Source organism: Apteryx rowi, unplaced genomic scaffold (genome assembly GCF_003343035.1).
Source record: "Apteryx rowi isolate R43461 unplaced genomic scaffold, aptRow1 scaffold_396, whole genome shotgun sequence".
Taxonomy (NCBI): Eukaryota; Metazoa; Chordata; class Aves; order Apterygiformes; family Apterygidae; genus Apteryx; species Apteryx rowi.
Genome location: NW_020450485.1, coordinates 272,419 through 291,282, shown reverse-complemented (window position 1 = coordinate 291,282; position 18,864 = coordinate 272,419). Strand labels below are relative to the sequence as shown.

General features: G+C 37.1%; 1 protein-coding gene across 1 annotated transcript in view; it reads right to left on the bottom strand.

The window, feature by feature from the left end:
• Nucleotides 1–18,864, bottom strand: part of OCA2 (OCA2 melanosomal transmembrane protein) — a 222,030-nt gene that overhangs the window by 43,623 nt on the left and 159,543 nt on the right. Inside the window, exon 22 of the mRNA XM_026074701.1 lies at nucleotides 11,553–11,646. Within this exon, the coding sequence (XP_025930486.1) occupies nucleotides 11,553–11,646 (94 nt within the window). The remainder of the gene's footprint in view (nucleotides 1–11,552; nucleotides 11,647–18,864) is intronic.

The window sequence follows — 18,864 nt, the reverse complement described above, 5'->3', positions numbered from 1 at the left end:
TTATATCTTTAATTGTCTCTTAATTTTTTTCATTTCATAATTGTTCTGCTCTCCCAGGATCTATGCTAGGTAGGCTCTTCCTACTTGCTCTGTTAAGGCCTTGCAAAGGAGCTAGAGTGGGGTGAGGAGGACCTCTCAGTCTATAATGAGCTCTGCTGATGTTAGTAGAATTGCATGCCAATAGCCGGGTATATCCATGTGAATCATAAAAGCACTGTGGAGCATTCTTGTGAGAACTGACTTACGCACTCACCCACACACACTTCAGGTGTGGGTAGAAAAGATGAGTAGACATGCTGCAGAACCAGAAATCTTTAAAGAGGTGTCTAGAGTAGTGCTGGTCATTAGCAACTGCACAACTCACTTCCTTGCCATTTTTGCCTCAAAGTGTATTTTAGCTATTTTGGTGCATGTTTAAAGATATGAAATTGAACTTGGAATATCAGTGATAGCCATAAGAAGGGCAAGATGCAAAGCATGATTGGCTTAATGCAAAAACAGAGCAAAAGAAAACAGCTTATGTTACTAAAGGAGTCAGGTAGGAACACTTGAAGAAGTTTCAGTTCCAAAACTAATCACTAGTCTACAGTGTCCAAACATTTCATAGGAGGTTTCTGCTCTACGTGTAGCACAATCAGACATCACTGTCAGAATAATATTACTGTAGACAAGGAACATAGCTCTGGCTTCAAATTAAAGAAACAGGTTTGAAACTACACTTGTTTCATGGCTGTGACTAGATACAGTCGAGATCTCCAAACAGCAAGCACTCTTCTATACTGTACACGTGCTCTAGTAATGCCTGCACATAATGAAATATTATGGAAAGAGTTTCTGCCTCAACAGTGAATTGATTTCCCTGAGTAGATTTCATATGAGGAGAAATCACCACCTTAAATGTTATCTGAAAGAAGTAGCATTTCTTATTTGTTCAGAGTGTGTGTGCAGTTTAATTAGCTATAGGCTTAGCAGGCTTTAAAGAACTAAACTGAAATTAACAATAGCAAACTTTTGATTCTTCTCCCATAAAGATCTGTCTTCACAGCAGGCATTTAACTTGGTAGTGAAATAGCAACTTTGTGATGTCTGAATCATAGAAAATTCAAGACTAGATTAATGCACAGGAAAAGCTATATGCACATCAAATTCATTCAAGTTGATGTAAAATAAGCATTTTCCAGGATTTCACACAATCTTTACATGTTACTCTTAAGAATAACGAAGCTTAAGAGCTTCAAAGGCTCTTATTTGTTTGTATGCTCTAAAGCAATAACACACCAGTGAGCTGTATCAAAAAATATCATTGCAATAACCATCTGCCTGGTTTGATGACTTCTACCGTAACTCATCCTTTATCATCACAAGACATATGGTTTTCAAGAAACTAGATTCCTTACAATAAATTAAGTGTTGTATTCCTAATATCAATAATTTGTGATATATTTGAGGTAGGGACCATATATTTTATCCTGCGTATATAATCTGCCTTATATTCTTGGGACACTGCAGGCACTACAATGCAAATATTGTGTAATAATTCATAAGTATGAAATCAAGAAACACCTTTTTTATGCAAAAAAAAAAAATCTCACTTTGAACTATGATCATAGAAAATCCAAACATGCCACAGAGAGAAAAACAACAGAGGAATCTTTATGGGTCATATTTCTTTTTCTATGGACTTGCCCTAGCTTTGCACAATCATTATAGAAGCACAGTAGAAGGTCTTCTACTATTTCTGTTTGGGAAAGGTGGCATAAAGTACCTTTCTCATCTTTCTCAAGGCAAGCTACTTTGAATATCTTTAGGGAACGTGCAATGAACTCCAAATACAGGAAAGTATTCAATAGTTTTTGCCAAGAACAAGTCTGTCAAGAATGATCCAGAAATACAAACCAAATATTTAAATGTGCCTTTCTCTCTCCAGTTGGCTTAGAGGTATAAGTAGGATGATGTTAAGAAGGTTGTGTAAGCCTGGTTTGAGACCTGCAGTATCCACCAGCCCTGCTTCTTCCAGCCTTCTGCTACTACTTGCAGCTACTCAGTGTCTTCCGCTTCCCTCGCAATCCACTATTCGATTATTACCCTCTGCTACATCGATTCGTCAAAGACTGTCAATTTTGAACCCAGTACCCCACATACCACACCCAGTGCAGCTCCCTTGGGTTCAGCCAGCCTCTTCCTCAGCAAACTAAGTTAACCCAGGCAACTGTAATCCACAATACATTGAAATCAATGCAGGGAGAACTGGTGAAAGTTAATAAGGGAAGGGGCTAGGAGATGGGGGGAAAAAAAACATAGCAAGAAAAGGGAGAGAGTTTACATTAATAATATGTTTCCCCTCACTTTATACCTCATCCTCAGCTGTTGATTTTTATCTGGCAGCAGTTTATCTGTAATATCTAAGTATTCTTAGTTCCCACCCTTGGGTTTGCTACATTTTTAATATGTTTGCCTCCAGAATAGCCCTCAAAGTGACTGGCAGGATTAGTATGTATTACTCAAAGCACAGAGAAATCAAAGGGAAGGGATTATCACTAATAAAGTTATTTTGTGTAGCATGAGCAGCCTTCATAAACCATACCTTTCTCAAAATATAAAGGAGATGGTACCTGGTACAACAGCAAATTTAAAAGTAGACTGCTTCTGGAAAAGTCTTACTTTGTTCTGAGTATTACACATCACTTTCCCTCCACATAATCTGACACCATCAAGTGGATAACAGCTACATCTGTACTTAGCTGATACTCTTTCTGCATTTTGTCTTCCCTGTAGCTCTGGCTAGCTAATGCAAAAGCAAAAGACTATGCTCTGTTTTCATTTCAGCTACAGAGCAAAGGCTATTCTTTAACAACTGTGCTGGTAAAGAAAAGTGTTTATTATTTTTCTCTAATCCAACTATTTTCAGTGGTGAAACTGAAAATAACTATCCTGTAACAGCAGTAAAAGACAAAAACACCACTTAACACAAGCCGTGAAAACAGATTTGCCCTGGCTGTGGACAAATGTCTGTGTAGGGCACAGTTTTACACAGGTGCAGTTATTTGCACTCCTTTGTCCCAAACAGCCCATCTCACTCTGAAACAAGGAGTTTGTTTCAGAATCACGAATAATTTTAGGGTGAGGTTTCTCAGCCCTGCATTTTACTGTGATAAAAGCATCCCATTATAGTCTCTAAGCAAAACTTGTTTTAAGGAAGCCAAGTCCTGGTTTCCCATTCACTTTCAAAAAACCAAACCAAACCAAACCAAAACTCTGTGCACTCTCCAATACACTTTATATAGTTAAATATAGGTAGACTTATGTGTGTGGTTTCCTCTCCATAACATATTCCATTTCTCTACTTAAAGCACAACCTGAGCAAGTGTAACAAACCTGGCTACAGAAGTGAACACTGAACAACTATGGTTTTGATTAGCCTTAGAGGAGACACCCTCATAGCTTTCAGAAATTTTCTGTTTCACACAAAATTAATTCATATTTGCCTTGATATTCATCTGCTAAATGTGTACCACTCTTGAATATTTTTAATAATTTTATGTGTAAAATTAACAAGCACTGGATAATTAAACTTTGTGGTCAATACAGAGCTGTGGAATCAAGGCCAATTAAATCATTAACAGTCCTTAAAATAACCAGGAGCCACAATTCATAGTCAGTAAAGGGAAAAATGCCTGTGTTAATTCATTGAACATTGTTATAGGTTATAGCACAGAAGTATTATTTCTGTAAAAGATTTCAGTTGTATAATCCAAACATTTTTTAATTTTACCCCTTTGGAAACACTTTGACTGGGATGTTTCTGCACAAATGCCTACACACGGAGTTCATAGGAAAAACTGAAGATGAATCAAAATTTGGAGATTACTTATCCAAAAAGTTCATTGAAATATTCAGTCCAAGATCATGAATTAGGTGAACTTCACAATTTTTTTATCACCACTACTGTACCACCAGCAGGGCAGTTACTGTAAGTATTGCACTGTAGAATACTCATTGCTTCCTTTTTGCTATAAAAGAAAAAGGTGAAAATTAAATTTGCCACTTTACTACCAGAAGTGTGAAATAAATAAGACAGGTTGCTGAACATCCTGCAYGTTACTTTAATGACATAAAGAAATCCATAAGCTTCTTTTCAAATCTAGACATCTGTAACAAAGGACATAAAACCTGAGATGATCACTAAAGTCATCTCTTTCTGCAAAGCCAGCTTACCCAGTACAGGAGTAAAGCAAGCTGTATGGAGAGGAATGGTGCCAACAACATGCTCTGATGCTCTGTTCCCGCATCCCCCTGAAACACACATTCAAGTAGGTTCTATTTAAAGCCCTTAATGCTGCACACAACACCCAGTTTACACATTTTTTTCTCTCCATTTTTGGATTCAGAAGCTGAAACTGTCAGCTCAATTTCACAGCTTTTCCACACGTGACACTACTAAGGAGTAAATATTGCAAAATAATTCCATGGATAGACACCCTGGATGCCGAGCAGAACAAAGTAATATTACTCAAAACATAAAAGTGTCCTTCCATGCAGTTATTTTAGAATATCAACTGCTTTAAATTCAGATTCTGATTTAACTCAACTGTTATGTTCAAGTGCCTTGTTTAAAACGGTTTCATAAATCCTGCTCGTGCCCCTCTTCGGTTTAGATGTGCTATCTGCAACTGTGCTACGCATATGTAGTAATATATGTATAAATAATATCCRGGGCATGACTACAGCATGGTTGTTGGTGTCAGACAGAGGTAGATAAGGAGGAAAACCCTCTCTGTCCTGCTAATACAGTTATCAATATGAGTCAATTATATTGCCGACTGAAATTCTTTTTCCTCCTCTCTGCTGCACCATTCAGCACTGCTGCAAGGAGGAGTATGCCATTCATTTTCCAAAAAAGGGGCTACTATCTGAAAGGTTTCTGCAGAGGGAGGAAAGTAGATAGACCAATATGGTCTTCTGCACTTCAAGTTTCAAAGCTTGCTATAGCTTCCTTCTCTTCATTCTGTCTGATAGTCCAAGTGCTACCTTCTAAGTGAACATACCTCCTCTGCTGACAGCTGTGCAAATCATTCCATGTTCTCTTATTGCAGTGACTCACCAGTACAACATAATGAGTTTAAAAATTCCGTATTATTCTGAAAATAGAAGTCGCCACAGCTTCTAGGAAGAACCTTCTGGAATTTATGATAAATAAATGCACAAAGAAAGTAAATAAAATTAAACAAAAATCCACATATGATTTCTAGGAGTCTCAGAAGTCATCACTGCTGTCATTGCTGGTCATTATTCTATCCCTAATTTGTGAAACTGTATAGCATGCAATTATTTCATGCAAAAAATGGAAAACTGGTAATGCAAACATCTCGAATTCATCTGTAATGCAAGCATTAAAAATCAAATAAGCTTGAGGTTTGGTGTAAAATCTTTTTCAAAATCAAAGTAGAATAGAACTCTGCATACTACACATACCTTCTCTTCCTTTCCATTTTTACATCAGAGATTTACCATCCAAACTGTAAATGCTCATCAGTACAGAAGACATGAAATAGCATCCTTTATCCCACATACTGCATATCTTACCCTTAATAATACACATACAGAGAGAGAGAGGAAGAGAGAGACATACATACTTGTCAAGATAATTCTTCAAGCTTAGAAAAATGGCCTTGCTTAGAAAAAAGGACTAGATTCAGTATGTTTTATTAACTCAGTGTCCTAAAACCAAGCAGGCCTTTGATATTTCCTCAACACAGACAATGGTGTGTCTGTCAAACATACACACTTTGAGTTTTAGCTGGAATCATTTTACATTCACAGCTTTCTTCTCTATATCTTTTGTGCCACAGAAGATTATCCTCAGTAATCTTAAAGATTAGAGAATCTCCTTTAGCTGCAGGGGCTCAGGTAATGAGCCTAGCTCTTACACCAAGGATTTTACAGCACTGTTGAGTTGTAAGCAGAATTTCATATTGAAAATATGTGAAGGATTATGACCCAGAGTCTGAATGTCGTGAAAAAGCTAAGCTTAATCTTTTTGGATGGTTATAGATTCTAGCTGTTCCAGAAATCAACAACAGGACAGTTTGGACACCTAAATGTCATCACAGAGAAAAGACTCCTTGTGCTTATATCTGATGATGTGGTTCTTAATGCTACAACAAAAAGTAAAACATTCAGTTAATATCTGGAATGAGTCCTTCATTAAGGAAAAATGAGTAGTACTGCCATTTACTGGACAGTAATCACAGTTTAAGGTCCGAGCTACTAATTTCCATCACTGTAGAAGCAATGCAAAGCATGCTTGGAAAGGTAATTAGATATTAGTATAAGAAATACAAAATTCATGCTATAATTTTCTTTTAGTTTTATCTCTACAATTCAGAAGCATAATACTGTTAAAGATGTACTAACATCTTTAAAGCAAAGTTGTGAGACATTTCCTAAATTTCCTTATTTGTTTTACCTGATTTTAAAAATCAAGAACAGCAACGTCCTTTTTCTCTTGAAAGATCCCAAATCACTCTCAATCCCTTTAATTCCATCCTTTGATTTGCATTATGAGTTGATGTATATTCATAGACAAAAACATCTGAAACAGAGCTGTCTCACCCACAAGACATAAAACTCAGCCCCAGGATTTCTCATCATTAAAAGATTCTGATGGTCTTTGGAAACAATAGGAGCTTTTGATATCAGTGTTCTGGTTAGATTCAAGCTCAAGTAAGTACATTCTCTAAACCAATTATACATTTCAATTACGCATTGTATACAATAGTTAAGACAGAAAACAAAGCTCTTATACAACAGCTATGTTTTCACCCCATACATTCAGTTCTTAAGTTAATATAATTTTTGGAATCTTTCAAATTGAAAGGCTGTGAGCTATTCTAACTACAAAAGAACTCCAAATAATCTACAGTTGCACTGTTTTCCTAATATTAATTTAGAATTATATATTTTAATATATCTTATGTTTTATTGAAGGCTATCACTCTTCCCTCATATTACAAAGAAGCAGGGTTGGTTTAGCAATTTAACAAGGTTTCTACCTTCATTGTGCCCTGAAGCCTTGCAGCTACTTCAGGATTTTATTGAGCAGAATCAGCAGGAATAATAAGTCAGTAATTCTCCTCTGTGCAAGACCCCATCTGCATCAGGGAAGTAAGGAGGGGTGCCAAGAGACAGAATAGCTATAGCACTGGACCACTGAGAGAAATCCAACTGCCTAGCTACGCTGTGGATTTCACTCTTTTAATAGCTGTAATCAGGATAATGTCTTGTGGATAATGGATTTTATTCACACCTGGGTTTTGACCCTGTAAGGTTAGAAGAAAAGTGCCTGCAGCACCTTCCTCGTACCTTCCTTCTCAAGTCAGAGACTACAGTGGAGCTTGCATGGCCAGAATACCACAGGTATACGCATCCTAGGGATAGCCTCTTTCTATAGAATTGTGACAGTGACAACTTTCAGGTGTTGTCCTCCAGAAAAATATGCAGACAGAACAAATAGTGCAATACCATAAACAGAAGAAAATATCCCCTCACACCGCAGCAATAGTCACTGGAGCAGAGAAATAGTTTTTGTGCCTGTTTACACTAACAGCTTAGAACTGAGAAGGTACAAAACTTTCAAATATGAATTCAGTCACTTTTTAACAAAAGCCTTTTCTTTGCAAACATACTTTTTATAAATTATGAAAAAAGGAGAGAGATAGAAAGACAAGTAAATGCCAGCTCTTCAGATGCCACATGTAAAAAGCACAAAAACCTTTCAAATAATATCTTAGCTATAGCGTCTTCAGCTCAGTAAAGAATCTAGTTCTATGCAACTGAACACTCTTAATTAATAGATGCATTGCCAACTGTGCTCTTACTCAAATTCAGTTGAATTTGTATTTCATATTATTTTAAAACTTATGAGCCAATAGAAGCAGTGTGATTAAAGCTCCTCACATTCTGAAATTGCTGGAGCTAGCAATTTTCAGCTATCCTCCAAAAATTTCAGGGCAGCATTCCCTAGACCCCACTGGGAGTTTTATATCCAACTCAGTCCCAAGAGGTACCAACATTTCATCTTACTTTAGAAAAGGAAGGGCTAATGAACAAAGCTCTACTCAGTGTCCTCTCCTGCAAGAGAAATATGGATGCACATTGTCAGAACACCACAGAAAATAAGTGAAGTTATTCCTTGTTTGTTTCCTTTAATTTCTGTTAAACTTCCTTTTTTGTTTCCCTTCGTGATCAAAAGATAACTGAAATACTGACAGTATATAAAAAACCCTGTGAGCAATACATTCCTGCCATCTATTACTTAGTCAGCCTGACCATTAATGCCCAGACAGACATGAGCTAATGGGTCATTCAATATTCAGAAGAACTGACAAACTGAAAGACCCCAAGGTCCAGGTTCATTTGCCCTGTCTTTGGGGACTCCTCTCAGCTGCTGAAGTTATGTACGTTAGGAGCTCCTATGTGCTCAGTGGAGAGAGTCTGGCATTTTCAGTAGATGAATAAGCATCCGCCTCCTGTCTTCCCATCACCAAGCAGGGAGCCTAGGGCAGCCAGACTCCTAACTTGGAACCTAAATTAAGCTCTTAAAGATAGCTGGGAAAAATACAAGCCTAAATTTCCAGAACTAGATTCCCTGACAGGTTACCGTGCTCATTTTTAAATGCACAAGATTAATCTGAACTGATCAAGAAAACTTCAGCCAGAATAGAACTGGCAAACTTGGAGGAAGACCCAAAGACTTCAAAATTGTGACCATCTCGCCAAGAAGTGCCCATGGCCATCACTGACATTGGGTTCCTTGATTAGATGACAGGATTTTCTATTCCTTTTCACTTTCCAGAGACACATTTCCCAGAGCAAGGAGCATATACACTACTCTCAGTTACCCCTTCTGTCTGAGCTTAATGCCATGAAATACAAAAATTAAGTAGCAGCAACTTTCTCCTTCAGGAGGTGCAGCTGAGGATGACAACAATGTGGCAGTTATACTGGCAAAAGTCTCTCCATCTTGCTTAAGATTGATTCGGTCCTTCCTTCATTTCCAGAACAACAGCTAAAGCAATAAAAGAAAATTGCAGTCTTTCCTCATCCTACCATCTTTCAACCCAGCAGCTGGCTGTGCACTTTCTGACAGTAGAACAAAACAATGGTATCCATCGGAAATTTCTCAGGACTAAATGTTTCAGCACATTTTCCAAGACAGGCGCAAAAGGTGAAGCTTCTTCATGGACTCACAGGCATTGAGTACTATTTACCATGAGCTCCACAAACACTATCAAATTACCAGGAGTGAAACTGTGTATTATCTGGTGAACAACTAACTTTGAAATCTGTAGTTATAATGCATTATTTAATCTCTGTATAAATCTCTCTCTTCTGTAAAATAACTTGTTTTCCAAGTTCCTTAGATTGCATGAGTAGTGATAAGATCCAATGTTTTGCCTAAAGCACCAGATATAATTGTCATCTACCTCTTACACTATATTAGCCTACCTTGTGGATTCCTTCACACCATTTCAGTGCTGATAGGACTTTCCTTTGAAAATAATTTTTGAAGTCCATCCACAGCTTCTTCAGAAAAAAAGTCCGCTACTTTTTTTTGGCTGTGAGGTCTTTTAAAACAAAAGCTTTTCTACACTTCTCATTTTTATATTCCAGGCACTATTCTAACAATAACCTGCTGTTCATTAGCTCTTAGTTCTAACATGGGAAAGTTAGAAACATATACCTCAGTCTTCAGGCTAACCATCCTATAAGCTGTAATAGCACTCAGCATACCCTCAGCTTTACCCTAATACAGCACTTGTCAGAGAGTTTGAGCTTTCTCTAATGATGATAATGCTCTAACTTTTTATCAGAGTAATTATATGGAACCTGTTTGAATACCTGACCAATTTCTATGTCTCTCTAGTGCCTTTAATTCAAATAATTTCCAAAGTACTATTTATAYTGATATTTTTATTGTTCTCTCATACTTCACACACACTGAAGTCTCTCTGTTAACATCCCAGCAAGCCTTCAATAAATCAAATTAAATTAATTTGGGTAAAAAGATAAATGATACTTTAGGAATGTCAGCTGAAATCTGTAAAGGTTCCAAGGCTGGTGGAGTGCCTACCACTCAGAATATGTCAGTATAATCTGGCCAGCTTTAAATTTCTTATGCTTTTTTTTTTTAATATCTAAAAGTTTAATGAAATCTGAGTGTCTTAGGTGATTAGCAAATTCTGGAGAAAGATAATATTTTATGGCAAAGATATATTTAAAGAAATACTCATTATCCAAACCATTAGTTTTAAAGAGGAATAGATTTGCAGATTAAAGTCACAATGTAACCATGAGTAACAATGAGTACAAAAACAAATTCCTAAAATAAATAATGGTTGTTTGGTATTAATTGCCCTCCCTTTGCTACATGGTCTTAAAATTCAGTCTCTAAATTATATCATTATAATCTTTACTAGGTATTAAGGTCACTTGCACCAGCAATCACTTAGCTACATAAAAAACAGGACTTACACTTCACCAAAAGTGTTTTTAGAGTATTTGGTGGAGGGCGGGRGGAATTCACTGTAGAACACCAGTATCCACTCTAACTTCATTTAAACTAATACCTGAATGTTTATGAATCAAAACATCCCAGTACAATATAATTAGTACTAAAATGCTCAGTAGTCAATATTAATACTAATGTCATTTCTCATTAAAAACTTACACATTTTAATTGCACTTATAACACTTGCTATTTGGAAATGTTTTGCTGTAGCACCTTCATAAGCCATTTGCAGAATATAAAACAGAGTAATCAAGTATAAGTAATAATTTAAAAACTTCTGGCTGGCCATTCTTCTTTGCTATTATAATAAATATAGGCCCAGGAAAACCTGGGCCTATGGTACATACACAATACATTTTAATTTAAAAAAAGAGTAATGAATCCATCTACATGTTTTGTGCTGATGCATAGAGAATACAAGAAATCCCAGTTAACACCAAGATGAGTACTTGGATATTGGCTTTCATTGTCTGAGGTACATTTCCCAAAGACTTCAGTGAGGTTTTTCTTAGAATAGGAGTGCTAAATAGGTCAGCGAATGGATTCTCAAACCATTTGTGTGAGAAAACCTCCCAGTGACTTCAGCAGGCTTTGAATCAAGCCTTCAGATCTCAGCTATTATACATTTTCTTCTTGTCCTTTTCAATAAGCAGTGATGGGCTTCTGTTCTGAAAGCTAAATGTATCTTTGTGTTTTCTCTCACAAAAGATCAGAACCCCATAAGCACCATCTGGGCTGTTTCTTTGTGCATTTTTACTTTATGCAGATGTGGTCTTCAAACACTGACTGCAAAAATCCTATTATAGTGTATGCAGCAGACAGTGGCTAGGATCCTGATCCTGTAGTCCTTTGAAGTCAAAAGGAGTTGGATCAGGCCCTCTCTGATTTGCATAATAAAAGCATGGAGCCTATTGTGCTAGTTTATAAATGTCATAATTTCAAAGCTATTACCTTATGCTAGCTTTCTCATGTAATCTCTTACCTCCAAGGCAGGCACCCATGGCCAATGAAAAGATTAATGGTTTCATAGGCAGGTTAACATCAGGATCTTTACTCAGGTTGAGAAGCACAGGAATCTGTGATTTAAAAAAAAAGAGAGCGCGATACAGAAGATATAAGCCATTCATCAGCAGAGTACAAATAAAATTTAGTCAACTAAACAACTGAAAACATCAGCAATTCCAAAGAACTCATTTCTTCCTTTTATAAGTATCTGTGCATCATATTCTTGTTGTGTGTTCACTTTTCCCCACTGACTGTACTAATCCCACAAGCCAAAGAGAAGGTGTTCACACTGTTAGGCTGAGCTGGGTCATACCTATACAAATACTCATTTTGTCTGGGCCAGGTTGATTGTTAATAAAACTGAGGATCTCTTAAGGCTACGAGTGCCTCCCATTAGGTTCTTCTAATTCAACAGGGAACTCTCAGGGACTATGGGCTAATTCCCCTCCATTTCTTGCAGCCTAAGGGACAGAAACTTATCCCCTCCTCTTGCTGGAAACAAAACTTTTAAGTGTGAGAGATGACCAGACCTTCACAAACAAGATGGCTGTATATCATGTGTCATTATCTAAAAAATTTCTGAATTCCTGTTAGAACCAAATGTCTGGTCTGTTAGGGAAAAATGAGCAGAGAAGATTAATGCAGCAGGCTTCTAAATTCATAAGCAGAGCTGAGTTATTTTACTTTTTAGTCTAATATATTTGCCAAGAAATGCAGATTTGGTCCACTGGGAAATATTTACAAGTTTTTATGAAATTCATTTAATCATTTTAGCAAACAAAATTAAAACAGAACACTGAAAAAAAATCAAATGAGGTTTGTAGGGAGACATAATGAACTTCATTAGACCAACTGGTATAGAGCCCAAAAATACAGCAGGCAGGCTTTCTAGTAGCATCAGATCTAAATCAGAAGCAATCTTCCCAACTAAAAGCAGTTTGGGTACAAGTGTTTTGAGTTCAACCTAACTGTGTAACCACTTAGTTTGAAAGAAAGGGTAAAATAGTACCTGTAGAACAGAGAGGAATGTTAGCAAGGGGAGAGGTGATAATGTTCCTAACCTGCTGTTAATGTGCACAGAGGTCTATGGGACCAAGGGAGAGAGAGAACGAATAAGAAACCTGGAACAGTGAGGGGTTGAACAGGAAGGGAGGTATGGAAATTACTGTGATATACCTTGAAATTAATGCTTTTTCTGAGTTTGGGATTTTTAGCAGTAAATAGAGTTGTGACTTCTAATCCTCCAATTTGTCGTTTGAATGTATTTCACAGGTCTCCCTCAAGGGTTATGATCTCAGAGATGGAGCAGCTGCTTCCTGAAAAATGTTTATGGGATACCTTCCCTGCATACCTTTGATAACTAAGTGATGCTCACCTTTATTAATTGTGCATGTTCTTTTGGTATGGAGTAATATACAGACTTTATGAAAAATTACAGCCCTTCCTTTCCCCCTCCCTCCTGGCATTAGTGCTAATCATCCCTCTTAAATCCTCTAACTGATTAACATAGTTAAGTTAACGTCTAAACAATTATTTCTGAATTGTACATTGCTTGAAGATCTCTGCTTCTGTTTAAGACCTAAAGGAGAGTCAGCACGCCTAACATCTTGTCTGGCTTTTGCCATGAAACACTGTCATGAAAGATTTTATTTCTCCCCACAAATTTTGTTTCGCTCAAACCATCACTGCCAGAACATGATACACAATTCAAACTGCAGTTATATTTATTTTAAAAAAAGTCTTGTTTCAACTTAAAAACAAATAAATTTAGACATAAGTACTGAAATCCTAGAATAAATCTCTAAGCAAAGCATTTTCCTTCTATGTAATTTTGACCAGAGAACCAAAACCAATTATTTAGTTCCTCAGAATTATTTGCTGATCCTGATATACTACAGTAATCCTCTCACTGCAGTACACCATCCTGAACTGGGCAGACTAGCAGCACTTTTTAAATTAGACTCCTTCTTGTGCCAAAGCTCTGCCCAGCAAACACAGAGAAGGTGGGTAGGTAGAGGGAATTAAAATGTTAATCCTATTTTCTTGCTGTTGAGGGTCAGTCCTAAAGCTGCTGCCAGGCAGATCCCAAGTGCGGAGAAAGTAATGCCATTTTCACACCCCCTTGGTGAGAACCATGCAGACAGCAGAGCTCCACAGCCCTCCAGGGGCTCCTCCCTAATTACAGCAATACAGCGGACAGGGGAAGCAAAGGCAGAGCAGAGATCCTAGGCAGAAGTGTCAATCATCTAACTGCCTGCTAGGTATTTGTAGCCAGATATGCACAGTATTCCCAACAGAAAATTTGGTTTTATGTTTACCGAAGGAGCTTAGCTCCATTAGCTCTCAGTGGCCCATAATCCCTGTTGATTGAAGCCAAGAAACCCCCTGGAAGAAAGTCACCAACCAAAGGTTTCAACTCACTCTATCTTCTTTTAAACACAAAGATACATCACAATGTTTCAAGAGAAAGTGCAATTCTATAATGTGCTTGGATTCACATTTCTCAATTTTTAAACCCTACAAAGTATTTTAGAAGCCCAAATACTCACTTGACCTCGCTAGTTTTATCATTATCTCCTTGATATAACATTGATTTTCTTCCACTTAGAAATACTGTGAAATCTTTTAAAAATCTTTCAAAATAATTAGTCATCTATTTAAAAATTATCATCAGTGATGTCATCTTCCTAAGTGCATTGAAAGACTGCAGGGCTACATCAGTAAACTCTGCTCCCATAAATGGCTGCTTTTGCAGCAAGAGACAAACATTGAAAAATGTCTTAGCAATATATATTTGCCTTTTGCTATTGTATCACATAACTTGGAGTTTTCCACTATTTAAAGGAACTCATAACTACCAAAGAATAACTGTTATAAGTCATAAATGGGGGTAGAAGTCCTATAGATTTCTGTCACATGCCTGAAGTTAGATTTAGCATTTATGTATCCTTTGAGAAGAAGAGATATTTCTAACAAGGAATGCTGCACCTCCAGTTTCAATTTTGAATAACTAGATGAAAGATGAAAACATTAAGTTAAATTTCCAGTGTTTTAGACAGAAATATTTCATTGATCCAAAGAGTGCATATTTTTTGCAAACATTATGGGTTATCCTGGGTGGCAAATATATTCCACTGACTCTCCAAAACTCACTGGTGTCTAATTCTTTGGATCTAAAAGTAGGTATAACACAAACAGATTGTTCCAGTTTCCATCCTAAGCATTTTCCCACTCCAACAACAATGAAGAATCAATGAAGAATCTTGATCATCAGCAAGAGCTCCTGAAGACAGGTTGCAAAGCAATTAAAGCAATCGACATCTCTCCTTGCTTGAGCATCACCCTCTTAAATAGATATACTTTGCATAGGATCAGTTGCAATGGAACCTGCCTCTGTTTTCCCTGAAATAACCTTTAACACTCTCTGTCACATTCATTCATGCAATTGTGTTAGGCAGCACTTTTGCACTATCAATACCTCAGACCTCAGTTTCATGTACTGTTATAATTCACCTGAGTGTTAAGAACAGAAATGCGAAATATAAAAGGATTAGAAGGAAACTTTCCACTGTAGGCTTCAATGCTTTTGAAAAGTAAATTAGTTCTACAACTCCTTCTGATTCAAACTGTAGGCATTTACAGCAACATTGAAAGCAAACCCATCTTGGATACTTTGCAAACTGGGATATATTTGGCTGCAGTACGTATTGTACAAATGCTTTTGCCATATTGATTTAACTTATTTGGAATGAAGCCTTTTTCGTAGTTTTACTAAGCGCTGCCCCTCGACAGAAACAAAAAGCAAGGGTAAAAGCTTATGAAACCTTATGCCTCCTTCATTATTCCTTTTCCAGACACATAAATAGCACCTTTATTAATATTAGCAGGAGAACAATAATATCTTATCAGGAAAAGAGCATTCATTTCTTATACCCTTAATTTTAATGATCTCACTGAGGAGAAATCTCTGGCTGATTAATTTCTAGAAAACCTACTGGCTTTGCTGTAAAGTTCAATATTCTCTTGAACCAGCCTACATTGCTGCTTGATTGACAGGATTGAGATAAAATGTGTGATGTGGTTCAACAGAGCAAAGCCAAATACCCCTCACCCACTCAGTATAAGACTATCTGCATCCAGGTACTAAAGCAGAAAAACACAACTATAGAAAATAATGATTGTACCTGGAAAAGGAGAGCATCCTCAAAGACTTGATACAGAAAGGTGCTAATCATTAATCTTGATTCTAACCACGATTTTTTGCTGCAAACAATCCTTGCACTTATATTGTGGTATGCAGCCCCTTTTGTCAAAAGAGAGCTGTGGCGATGGTTACACATCTCAACTCTATTTTGCAGAGAGGGGTCTACACGACACCTTGCAAGCCACATTCCTTCCAGTCCTGCTTGGCTGCCACTGGAATGGAGGGCCTTGAGTATTTTGTATTCATTTTTATTTTGCTACATAAACTGCATTATTGGTAAGCAGAAGAGTGGCCAAACAAATAGCTTTTTCACACCCTGCTGTCACAGCCTCTTTTCCAAGACTCTTCTTTACCAAAGAACGAGTTGAATCATGACCTTTATCCTATTCATCTATTTTTATGATAAAACCTTCTGATGAGCATTGCATTCCACCAGTCAAGACCATCAAGGAGGAGGAGCTCTCTTTTGAATCTGTGAAGACCCTCTTCTGAAATACAAACGGAGATACTGATTTAGCTTTACTAAACTGGACAGTGGCTATGTAGGGAGGAGCCCAAAGAGGAAGGTCAGTAGTGCTGCTCCTCAGCAAGAACATCGCCCTGGTGTGGCAGGAGACTTGTTAGCAGCAGCAGGAACACGGTGAAGCTCTCCCAGCTACTTCTGCTACCTAAGCATAATCCTTGTAAATGTAATTACACACCCCCATCACACAGGAAGAATCACTTGGCTGTTCATCGAGGTTATATCCCATACTGGTGCAGCACAGTAGAAGGCATCAGATCATATTGCCCATCTCGTCAGTTCGCTCAAAATGACAATGAAAGAGTCATTTTTATCTCTATTTTAGGGACACACTGCTGTTCTAAAACATGGGATTTCACAGCACACACTTTCCTAAGAATTACATGAGGTAAATATGTTTTCTATGAAAACTGCAGAGAATGTACATTCATAGAAAAAAGCTATTTGTGGTTTCCCAAACCGCTGGTGTTTTCACTGAGAACAGTCTGTCTCTGCAGACTGCTAGAGCTCAGTCTTACACATTTATCAAGCATTGAAATGCAGGACATAGAAAACTCCAGTAGGGCAGAAGACAAAAAAGATCTAAAAATAAAACTGGCACTGAACACATGAGATGCCTGGGAAAAAGTCAGTACTGCAAATGAAAAGCCTCTGACAGTTTTAGAGGCAGTAAATAGCAGGCCAAAAATTATCTGGGTTCTAAGAAAGACCTGTCAGAGACTAAGCCACCTTGCCAGCCAAGTGGTTAATGGAAATTGTTTGTTACACTATATTGAGGAAATAGTATTTAAACTCAGCTAAAACAAGGATTTACTATGGCTCTATTTTTAGTTCTAGTAATAAAAGAGAAATATAAACAGATGGTTCCAACATATGCAGCTGATAAAACAAGTCAATTAAACTAAAGAGTGTGCCGATAATAAAATCACGTCACATAACATTGTAAGGGCAGAAATCCACGGCTATTTAGATGACAATGAAAAATGTCAGTGACAACGACTAGAAAAAAACAGGCCTTAAAAATGAATAACTCTGCCTGTTAAGGCATGTCATTGTGAGTTCAGCCTGCTCCAAAAAGAGGCAAAAAATCGGAGGATTAATAGAATGACACACAAAGCAGCACTACGCAATTCACTGTATTTATTCTTCAGACCTAGAAAGCTCGCTGTCCAACCTGAAAAATACCTTTGCCATTCAGGAATTAAGATGTATGAAACAGAACTCATCTCCTGGTTTATGAATTGTTTATGGATAAAACATTTTGTAGGTTGTTCTTAAGCAACTCCCAGATACATATGACTGCATGCATACCATCATACATAGAGATTGATTATTTTTAAGGCTTACCTATTCTATTTAGAATTAATATTCATGTGCTAAAATACATTTCTCATTAATGCTGCACTAGATAATCACATATTCTATTTTGTATAATGCATTCTAGCTGTAAGTATGGAAGAACTCTATTTTGGGGGTTATTTAGCTATATTTATCTTAAATGCAAAGAACTTGGGTTGACCCTCAGCTACCTTTGCTCTTTCTAGTAGCACTTTCTGTATATTTATTAGATTTGAAACTGGCAATATAGTCCTTTGCATACAGACAGGATTAATGGAGTTTCCCACAAACTATATACCAAACTCAAAATATTTTGCTGCAGTAGATTTTTTACATACTGACATAAAATGATTGACTTTCCCCTGTCCAATCATGTGCGGACAGCTATCACAATTGCCAAGCATTTTCATGCAGGAAAGTGCAATAAACTGTCACTCACATAAACATAGCTGGACTTCCAAATGCTTGAAGTGAAGGGAAAAGTCTCAGGGTTACGGTTCATCAATCCCGTTTCAATCTCCTCTTCTTGTTTTGGGGCAACCCATGGCCTTTGCATTTATAACAACATATATGAAATAAATTTTGTTCTTGTGCAGCTCCAATGCCTTGTTTTAGTTTAACAAAAACCAGAATTTCACCAAGACAGAAACAGTAAGATTAATTAACCTGTGATGATCTAAGTCCCTTCAGAAACTCATTCCATTTTTTACATACATGCTATTATCTTTCTAGAGCATCTTCTGTAGTATAAAATATCTGCTGTGTTCTGACCTTTTTGCACAGATTTCAATCTAGCTACTACTGTACATGGATTCCATACAGCACTGTTATTTTTGCTGCTGGCTTATACCAGATTTACTATTGTCTAGAGCAAAGAAGAATTTGGGCAACAGCAGTGTTGCACTGAAAATATATTTTCACTGTAAAGTACTTGAAATAATAAACTAATCTGATTTTTGCCATTTTGTGTTTTGTTTTTTTTAAGGGAGAAATCTTCTCCGTGTTGCTGATGCTGACAAGCTGCTGAAAAGCATCTATATCTTCAAAACCTTTAAACAAATCAATATTTTACACCTTAAGAATGTTCCGTCTTGAAAAAAACTAAAAAATGTTTAGAAACCTTAAGACTGCAGGCAATTTATAGTGTGTGAGTTTTAAGATAAGCTGGAATCCTAACTTGTCTTGCTAGAAAATGGTGAAAATGGGACCTTCAAGGCATCCCTT